The sequence below is a fragment of the Balaenoptera musculus genome, chromosome 6, assembly GCF_009873245.2.
Source record: "Balaenoptera musculus isolate JJ_BM4_2016_0621 chromosome 6, mBalMus1.pri.v3, whole genome shotgun sequence".
Classification (NCBI taxonomy): domain Eukaryota; kingdom Metazoa; phylum Chordata; class Mammalia; order Artiodactyla; family Balaenopteridae; genus Balaenoptera; species Balaenoptera musculus.
In genome coordinates this window covers 78,732,283-78,742,747 of record NC_045790.1, presented here as the reverse complement: position 1 = coordinate 78,742,747, position 10,465 = coordinate 78,732,283, and the positions used below count along the sequence as shown (strand labels likewise).

Below are 10,465 nucleotides of genomic sequence, written 5' to 3'. Positions count from 1 at the left end.
ACACTCCCATTTACCATTGCAGCAAAAAGAATAAAATACCTAGGAATAAACCTACCTAGGGAGACAAAAGACCTGTATGCAGAAAACTGTAAGACACTGATGAAAGAAATTAAAGATAATACCAACAGATGGAGAGATATACCATGTTCTTGGATTGGAAGAATCAACATTGTGAAAATGACTATACTACCCAAAGCAATCCACAGATTCAATGCAATCCCTAATAAATTACCAATGGCATTTTTTATGGAACTAGAAGAAAAAATCTTAAAATTTGTATGGAAACACAAAAGACCTCGAATAGCCAAAGCAGTCTTGAGGGAAAAAAACGGAGCTGGAGGAATCAGACTCCCTGACTTCAGACTATACTACAAAGCTACACTAATCAAGACAATATGGTACTGGCACAAAAACAGAAACATAGATCAATGGAACAGGATAGAAAGCCCAGAGATAAACCCACATACAAATATGGTCAACTAATCTATGACAAAGGAGGCAAGAATATACAATGGAGAAAGCCAGTCTCTTCAATAAGTGGTGCTGGGAAAACTGGGCAGCTACATGTAAAAGAATGAAATTAGAACATTCCCTAACACCATACACAAAAATAAACTCAAAATGGATTAGAGACCTAAATGTAAGACTGGTCACTGTAAAACTCTTAGAGGAAAACATAGGAAAAACACTCTTTGACATAAATCACAGCAGGATCTTTATTGATCCACCTCCTAGAGTAATGGAAATAAAAACAAAAATAAACAAATGGGACCTAATGAAACTTCAAAGCTTTTGCACAACAAAGGAAACCATAAACAAGACAAAAAGACAACCTTCAGGATGGGAGAAAATATTTGCAAATGAATCAACGGACAAAGGATTAATCTCCAAAATATATAAACAGCTCATGCAACTCAATAGTAAAAAAACAAACAACCCAATCCAAAAATGGGCAGAAGACCTAAATAGACATTTCTCCAAAGAAGACATACAGATGGCCAAGAAACACATGAAAAGCTGCTCAACATCACTAATTATTAGAGAAATGCAAATCAAAACTACAATGAGGTATCACCTCACACCAGTTAGAATGGGCATCATCAGAAAATCTACAAACAACAAATGCTGGAGAGGGTGTGGAGAAAAGGGAACCCTCCTGCACTGTTGGTGGGAATGTAAGTTGATATAGCCACTATGGAGAACAGTATGGAGGTTCCTTAAAAAACTAAAAATAGAATTATCATATGATCCAGCAATCCCACTACTGGGCATATTCCCAGCGAAAACCATAATTCAAAAAGACATATGCACCCCAATGTTCATTGCAGCTCTCTTTACAATAGCCAGGTCATGGAATCAACCTAAATGCCCATCGACAGACGAATGGATAAAGAAGTTGTGGTACATATATACAATGGAATATTACTCAGCCATAAAAAGGAACGAAATTGAGTCATTTGTTGAGATGTGGATGGATCTAGAGACTGTCATACAGAGTGAAGTAATTCAGAAAGAGAAAAACAAATATCGTGTATTAACGCATATATGTGGAACCTAGAAAAATGGTACAGATGAACCGGTTTGCAGGGCAGAAATTGAAACACAGATGTAGAGAACAAATGTATGGACACCAAGGGGGGAAAGCTGCCGGGGTGTGGGGGTGATGGTGGTGTGATGAATTGGGCGATTGGGATTGACATGTATACACTGATGTGTATAAAATTGATGACTAATAAATATCTGCTGGACTTCCCTGGTGGCACAGTGGTTAAGAATCTGCCTGCCATTGCAGGGGACATGGGTTCGAGCCCTGGTCCGGGAAGATCCCACATGCCACGGAGCAACTAAGCCCGTGCGCCACAACTACTGAGCCTGCGCTCTAGAGCCCATGAGGCACAACTACTGAGCCTGCGTGCCACAACTACTGAAGCCTGTGCGCCTAGAGCCCGTGCTCTGCAACAAGAGAAGGCACTGCAATGAGAAGCCTGCGCACCGCAACGAAGAGTAGCCCCTGCTTGCCGCAACTAGAGAAAGCCCGCGAGCATCAATGAAGACCCAATGTAGCCAAAAATAAATATAAATAAATAAATTAAAAAACAAAAAAAGGAATCTGCTGTATAAAAAAATAAATAAAATAAAATTCAAAATAAATAAATAAATAAATTAATTAAAGCCTAAGAAAAAAAGAAAAGAACTCTGTAAGGAAGTCTCATTAGTGTGCCTCAATGGAAGGCAGTGTTTACAGTCTCTTTTCACTCATCTGCAAGCTTGAGGCCACACAGTCTGGGAGGCATTCCTTTCTGACTCCTACAACGTCATTTAAAGATGCTACCACCGTGGCCTTGCCATGGTCCCTTCATGCACCTCTGATTTCCCATTATCCACTGCCTGTAAGATCAAAGCTCTCCATTTCCACGCTATAACCAGACTCTGGCCATCAGGCTGGTGGAGGGTGTGGAGAGTGGAGACAAAGTGGGAGAACAGACACTGACTGTGAGCGGCACCTTCAGTCCTTACAGACAACCAGACACCCGTATCTACAAACGGAATCACCACATTTGCTTCTCTAGACAGGTAAAGGTCTTTGACACCACAGCTGTCTTGTGAAACAGGAGAGCTTTGTGATGCAGTCTGGTGGCCTGGTTCCGTTGTCTGTGAGGCGGAGACGACAAAGTGTAGCATTGGAAGTCACTAGGTGCCAGGACTCTGAATGCCTACATATAGGAATGGTTGGTCTCCTCACGCTAATGAGGTTTAGACCATGTTGAGCCCGACTTTTTTTCTGTGGGATTTGGGGTTTCCCTTATATACCTATGGCTCCATCTTCATTGTTATCCTAATTGTCTGGCAAGTGAAAAAGAGTTACCATGGATTAACATTGGAACATAAAAGGAGCTGCTGCCAGGTAGGGAAACACTATGACCACGACTGAACTGATTAAGCCTCAGATAAGAAGCTTCTAAGCTCTCAGTATCTCTCCTTTTATCCTTCCTTTTCCCCTCCCTCCCCTTGATTTTTGTTTGTTTGTTTGTTTACCATCCATTAGTTACTCTTACAAGGTATTTCCCTTCTCAGAGCCTACAAATAATTTCTTACCAGGCTATCCCTGCAGTGTATTCTAATTGAAAAATCAAAAACGTCTCTATCTGACTTGGGTTGAGACTTGGATGAAATGGAATGTGCCTCACTGGATCTTAGAAGACCTCCCATTATGGGAGATTTTTCTAGTTTGTGGTCCATTAAGGCATTTGTAAATTGAACTCCTTTGGTTATTAGACCTACACACCTTTTATTCTGTTCCACCCTTTCTCTTGTTCCGTCATAAGCCTGATACACAGCTTCTCTTAGGAAAAAAATGGGAGGTATTGAGGATGAAAGAACCTCAAAATGAATCAGAAGTAAGAAGAGAAGGGAAATATTGGGGTGAAAAAATAGAGTATGGAAAGTTAGGAAAGTAAATAAAATACAGATAAATTACAAGGGATTGGGAACTCTATATTAGCTTTGTCTCAGTCTGGACATGAAAAAGAAAATGGTGTCCCAACTTCATACTCAAACTCTTTTGTCTTTAAGCGTCACCGAAAAGTCAGACAAAGGGCTAGAGATGCAACATCAAGAGGTAAAGTCCCAGTCTCTGCTCTGACTTCTCTCTACTGTGGGTGAGGCTCCCATGAACCCTGTCCCTCAATGACCCCTGGTGCCAGGCACCAGGTGCTCTAACCACTGAAGGCCCAATTCCCCAAGTTGACAAATTCTCCCAGAAGACTTTTTTGGGTGGGAAATCAGAGCCTGGGAATGTTCTAGAATTCTCCACCTTATCCCTGGGAGTGAAGAGGAAGTAGGGGAGTGAGGAAGTAAGGGCTCTGTCCTTAACTGTGTCATTTACTAGTTTTATGACCCAGTGGAAGTCATTTCAGCTCTTAGTCTTGTTATCCATAAAATGGGCATGATGATGCTGTCTCACTCACAGTGTGGTTGAGAAGGTCAAAGGAGATTAGGTCCAGGAGAGCACATCATACCTGGTTAAGTTGTAGTCAGACGTGCCTCAGAGCACTGGCTGTTAGGGTTTGCAGTCTCCTGTCATTCAAAGGCCTCCAGCTTCCTGTAGGATGTCCCTGGATCCTCTCCCGTTCCATGTAACACTGTCTCCTGGTTTCTCAGCTAGGAGACTTTCCCGGGAAGAAGCTGAGAAGCCGTGGGAGCTGCTCTCTGTCATGAGAAGGTGATCTCTTGCTTTTTGCCGTCTTGCAACTCCCAGCCTGGCCTGTGATCATTTCTCCGCTTGGCCTGGGGCAGGGTTGGGGAGGAGCATAACGGCTGGGAGGTAGCCAGACACAGTGGAGCCTGGACTGGTTGAGGGTTCCCAGAGGAGAGGGTGGGATCAGACGTCTCAGGAGAGAGGAGTCCTGCAGTTCTGCTCTGGGCTAGGCTCACAAAGGTCCTGGAATTCAGGATTTGACTAGTGCAGGATTTAAAACTACATGGGTTTTCACTCAACCACAAGACAAGTTAGGAGGATGGATAATTAAGTGCATAGATCAGTCATCATTTTCATATTCTCTTTACAGCTAGACCCTTTCAAGGGCAGACCCCTGGACCCTGCTGACATACCTCCTCTGGTTTTGTCTTCAGGGAGGCCAGATCCTGGGACAGCCCTCAGGCAGGAGCTTGTCATATTATCCCCCTCTTAAGATGTCTAGAGAATAGGGATTGGCTTCCAAGAGATGTTGTGTATGCCCTCTAATCCCCAGAATGCAGACTTCCCACAAGGACCTCCGTAGCCCCAAACGAGGCTGACTCCAGCTTCTATCTGGTGATGTTCCTGGTGCTGCGCCATCAGCTAACCATTGGCTCTCCCATCTGCCTGGTTGCCTTCTCCTAGTTCAGCTTCTCAGCACAGGTCAGCAGAGAACTCATCCACCTCCCAGGCTCTCAAGGCCCTGCGTTCCCTTCAATTGCCTGAGACCTTGCCCAACAAGCCCCAGGCTCTCAGCCCAGCACACCATAACTTGCCAAATGACATTTCCCTAGGAAGAAAAGTAGATGAGTAAACACCCAGTGGGTGCAGGCCTCAGAGTTTACAGGGCTAGCGGGGGCAGTGTCAATCTCCAGGCCACACACTTGAAAAGAGGCAGATGTCATTCCATCAGTAACAAACGGTTGCCATGTTTCCCTTCCCAGCCAGGGCTGGCTTCCTCAGGAGGGGAGCGTGCGGCGGCTCCTGTGTGCAGATCCCTGCTGCCAAACCTGCAACGCTGTGGCTCTGGAGATTCAGCAGGTGGTGGTGGGTGAGAACACTCTGATCTCCCCCACTTCAAGGGAGCCATCGCAGGGCTCCTCTTGCCTAGAGGTTTTGTCCACGTCTACTGTGTCTTTTGAACAGACTCTGGAGCATGGCCCACACTCCAAAGACCTTTCACTTCCATCTGCAACCCTCACAGTGTCACAGAAATCCTTAACCCAGTCAGCTGCCCAGTCAACTGGTGCAGCCAGCATCCATGATTTCTGGGCTGAACACCTCATGCTAATGCAGGGATTTCAAGTGCCAGAGGTGCCCAGGGGCCCAGAGACTATGTTTTCTTCAAGGATTGAGGAACCTAGGGTTTCAGTGAAGCTGCAGGAGATGATGCAGAGCCAACTCAACCTTGTCTGTGGGAACCAAGGCCAGCAGCCCTTAAATTCCCAGGTCTCTCTGCTGACGCTGAACCGAGAAATTACTACCCTGACACATCCTGTGGCCTTGCAGATGGTCAGTGTCCTCCCTGCCCACCTGCCGTTCCTGAGTCCTGAAGTCCTGAGGCTTCTTGAGCTACATGTAAAAAAATGGATGCACTTCCAGAGGTGGGGGCTCCCCAGACGTGTGGAAGAGTCTCTGAGGCAGCTTATGCCAAATCCACCATTATTTTACCAACCTGTATATAACCAACCAGTTTCTTTCATTCAGAATGATACTTCTCAGTTCTCTGTTGAGAGATTTGCGACCATTTCATACCAGAACTGGGGTCCATGTATGGCTGGCCAGCCTACCCAGGCCTTCTGGGTTTCTGAATGGTCCATTATGGACCCAGAACAAATACACTGCTACCAGCAAACCCTAAACCATATGGCTCTTGCCTTGCCCTCTTCAGCCCCTAAAGAATTAAGTGGCCTTTATCAAATGCCTGGGCAACAGGCTAATGACTCAGTGGGCCATGTGCAGCCGAAATATAGCCAGCTATTCTGTGGTCTTCCTTCTCTGCACAGTGAGTCCCTGGTTGACGCCTTCTTGGGTTCTCAAGGCCTCTCCATGAATGAGAGCATGTCCAAGCCCCGCTTGAAGGATCCTTTTCTCTTCAAGGAACTCTCCTTCCTCCCTCTGCTGCCTAAAACTCCACCCCAGTCAGCTCCACCCTCTTTTCTGTCTTCTCAAAATTGGGTTGCTCCATCTGACCACCAACAAGCTCAGATCAGTGTCCCATTTCTGACCCTGGATGAGTGTGAAGCCTTGGAGTGGCACCTGCTGCAGAGGCAGCTCCAGCTTCAGTGGGACTGGCCAGATGTTTCCCAGAGAGATCAGCACACCCAGAGCCCCATGCAGTATAAGCCCTGTGACAAAGCCCAGTCGTCTGAGACTGTGAAAACTTCCTGGCCAGGGCATCCCATCTCAGTCCTCAAAAGAGAACTACTCTTCCCGCAGCAGCATGCCAGGAGGCAGCTGGAATTCCACCTCCAGAGACAGTTGATTCACCACCGCTGGGGCCTGCCGCAGAAGATCCAACAGTCCATTCAATTGCTCCTGTCCTCCACTAACCAGCAGACTATGTCCCGGAGCAGCACATCCCTAGACAGTGTGAATGGCCCCTGGCCTACATCTCTAGAGGCCGCTGGGGCTGATGACCCATTCTCACCCATTGTGGACCCAGTGACAGTCCCCATGCCACACTTGTTTGACCAGGCCAAGGCAATATTGCAGAGCCATATCGACTCCAAATGGGGGCAGATTCACCAGGGCAACGTCCCTACCTGTGTATATAGCTCTTGGGAGTGCATAATTCCTGGGGGCCTGGAAGTGGTTCCCTTCACCTGCATCCCAGAAAGCAAGCCCCTGGAACTACAGGCAGCAAGTGACCCGGACCTACAACAGAAAATTATACCCTGGATGCCAACGGCCCTTGATCAGCAGCAACAAACCTCACCAGATGCTGTCATTGAACATCCTAAGCTGCCCCGAGCCCTGTCCAAGGGAGCCATTGAGAAACTGGAGACAACTTTACGGCACAAGTATCTGACCTTCTTGTCAGGGCTGCCGGCTCTTTATTATGTGGCTCTCTCTAGGGTCATGGCCCCAGCAATCACTTCCCAAGCTGTGATCACAGAGAGGGTACCTGGGCCTGTCAAATTCCCAACAGAACCTCTGACTCAGATGACCTCACCTGAAGAGCAGGGTCTAAGTCCTGGGTCAGGCTTTCAAGATGCCAAAAAGGCTTGTGCAGACATTGCAGATGAGTTCCAGGCTGAAGTGCAGGTGGAAGAAGTAGTTGAGATGGTGCCTCTAGAAAGTCAGACAGAGCCTGCGAGGCCCTCCTCACTTGGAGAACACATGTTGGCCAAACTAAATTTCCATCTGAGAAAGAAGATGCTAGAGATACAACTGGGAATTCCCATAAAGGCAAGGAAGTCCAGGAAACAAATTGTAGAAACCTCAGAGAACATACGCACACAGGAGTCTCTTGGGACTCTAAACAACCAAGGAAACACACTGCTCGAGGAACTCCCCATCCCACAAGATATGCCACGTGCCCCAGATCCAGAATGCCTCTACCTCAGAGAACAGCTGGCCACTGAGTTGAAGGCAATGTATCAGAAACAGAAGCAACCCAGTTCCAGGGCAGTATCCCACGGTTCTGTCCACTGGGCCTCCAATATCTCGCAACCCAGTGGGGACCTGACAGAGGCCCAGGAGCTTTGTGGTCAGCTGGAGGCCAGTGTGAACAACCGCAGCCTGGAGGAGCCCTGGAGCCCTGCGCCCCAAAGCCCTGACAGGAGCAAGGACTCAGCCCAAGTACCCACACTGGCAGAAAAGAGAGAGGAGCCAGGCAAACCCAAATTGGCCGGGGACCACGGAGAAGGGGATGCCGGGTTTGCAGTCTCCTCCACAAGAGAGAAAAGCCACCCTGCTGAAGCCCAGAGGCCAGAAGGAATGCTTCTGAATGGGACACCCTGCAGCCCCTGGCGACGGAGACGTCGCTTTCACCCTCATGCTCCCTGTCAGCACAGTCCCCAGCATTGCCCTCAGCTGAAACTCCCAGAACTACCTCGTGGAGTCCCTGGGGGGAAAGACTCTGAGAAGAATGACCTGCAGGACAGTCAGGCCAAGCTCAATGTCATCCTCAAACCAGCAAGGGTTCCTGAGAATGCCCAGCCTGTGGTGCCCCAGGTGTCACAGGGCCAGCCTTTCCTGGGCCAACTCACTCCGGGTAAGCCGTTGCAGGGCCAAACTTTACAAGGTCAGGTTTTTCAGGGGCAGGTGATGCAAGGCCGTACTCACAAGAGGCCCAGCTTTCCAGAATCTGGCTGGAGAAATAAGATGAAATCTTTTCTGGACTTTATTAACCCCAAGACAAAAGGCAAAGGGCATGAAGAATCCATGTCCTCCACATCTGAGAAAGTGGCCAACACCAGAAAAAAAAATGTGGAAAAGAGCCTGGCTTCAGCCAAAAGTCCCAAGGGGCAAACTAAGATGGAGAAGACAAGAGGGCACCGTAAGGCCCAATTTCCGCCCACTGAGAAGCAGGTGGGCTTGGCGTTCTCGGATGTGCCCCACTCCCCAGACAGTAAGCTCCGGCACCGCTCCCGCTCCCATCAACTCCACTCTGCCTCAGTCCTGGGCATCCCCCGCCACTGCCCTCAGCACTGTCCTCGAGTGGCTTGTGTCACCCAACCAGGGAACCCACCCTAATTCCCAACTCTCACCTCGGAGGGAAACACTGGTCTGCTCAAGAAGACCCAGCTCAGTCAAGAGACTTTGTAGTCTCTCCAACGTCTGCATCCCTTGAAGAGGACTGCTACTGTCATTTTCATTGATGTGCAGGTGGACAGAGTGCCACCCAAAATACACTGTATATCTCTAAGTAGAGAGGTGTGCGCCTGCTCCTTCTCTCCACTGCGGTGTGTTCAGGGAAGGCATAAGGGAGGTAAATGTCCTGCCTATCTAGGGAAGGGGCTTTAACCCACACTTAAGCTGGGTAGCATTCCACCCCACCCCCACCCCGGACTACGGATAAAGGGACTTGAACAGAGAAGGAAGGCCCTTGTCTAAGGTACATTGAAGGTAAAGGTCAGGCTTGAATTTTATCATGGTGTCCTTCGGCCCAGAGGAGCAATGTGGACATGAGGCTAGAACTGTCAAGGAGGAGCGGCCAGGAATCTCACAGGCAAAATTCACTGATGACTTCTATATGTGCCCACGCTCCGGAAGGGAGGTTTTTAGGAGAGTGCCAGTGTTCCAACCTTGAGGAGGTGCTTTGTGTTTATCAACAGCATATAGGTAATACGACAACAGTCAAAAGCAAATGATAGACTCTCCCCTCTCTGCTCCCTGTTGGTTATTGGTTAGATCTTTCTGGAGAACTCACTTGGGAGGCTGCTGTAGCTCGCTTGCCTCTATCCCACCTCCACTGTCTATCAGCTGCATGGACTGAATGACACTGGGAATGAAGATCACAGTAGAACATGGAGAGGGGCTGGTCCCCACTCCCAAGTGTAGGCAGGGAGAGAGGCAGGGAGGGAGAGCATGTAGATGGAGGTCTGAATACCTGGGGTAGAAGTTGACATGTTCCTGAAGAGGGCATAAAAAGAGAAAAGGCTGGTTAGCTATGCACTCTAAAGAACCCTGAGCCAGGAAGCCAGCCCAATACCCAAGTGCTTTCAGGGGATGGAGATGAATAAACTGAGTTTTGGTCTGTTGTCCATAGTGTGATGAAGAGCAGTGAGTTGAGCCTTGTTTTCAAAGGCAATGCATGTTAATTTAAAATTTCTGAACACTCACCCTCAATCCCACAAAACTGTTTTCCAGTGTCAGGGATTAGTATAACTATAAATCTGTGTTTTTGCTCAGCTCAAACATGAAGTCAGTGACTGTGTTCTAATCTTGATATATCTCAACTTTGCCCCCTTTTTTCTGTGTTTACTGCCTCTGCTTGTTAGATTACTCATCCATTCTTGCCTAAATAATACAATAGTGTCTCATATCCCCAGGGCTTAGGATAGTGGCGGCATAGTAATACCTTAATAGTACTTGAATTGAAAGTCTGGGCTTGGGAGGCAGACAAATCATTACATTAGTATGATGAGCGCTATGGAATAGGGAATGCTGACACACGATTACTGGGGTACTCAGCTCATGAGGACCTCAGACAGGTCACAATAAAAATAACCTTGATTATGCTGTACACCTTAAACTTATACAGTGCTGTATGTCAATTAT

The 10,465-nt window shown here is 47.7% G+C and overlaps 1 protein-coding gene across 1 annotated transcript; it reads left to right on the top strand.

The window, feature by feature from the left end:
• Nucleotides 1-2,761: 2,761 nt before the first annotated feature.
• Nucleotides 2,762-8,938, top strand: LOC118896385 (protein FAM205A-like). Its single transcript, XM_036854159.1, has 4 exons — nucleotides 2,762-2,905; nucleotides 3,574-3,619; nucleotides 4,162-4,222; nucleotides 5,182-8,938. Exons 1-4 carry the CDS (start codon nucleotides 2,762-2,764, stop codon nucleotides 8,936-8,938), a joined length of 4,008 nt encoding a protein of 1,335 aa, XP_036710054.1.
• The last annotated feature ends 1,527 nt before the right edge of the window (nucleotides 8,939-10,465 follow it).

Excerpts from the sequence above, each read along its gene's own strand:
- LOC118896385 (XM_036854159.1), top strand. The coding sequence starts at position 2,762 with ATGTTGAGCCCGACTTTTTTTCTGTGGGATTTGGGGTTTCCCTTATAT. Across the intron at positions 2,906-3,573 it reads ATAAAAGGAGCTGCTGCCAG|CGTCACCGAAAAGTCAGACA; the intron begins GTAGGGAAACAC and ends TTTGTCTTTAAG. Across the intron at positions 4,223-5,181 it reads CTGCTCTCTGTCATGAGAAG|CCAGGGCTGGCTTCCTCAGG; the intron begins GTGATCTCTTGC and ends TTCCCTTCCCAG.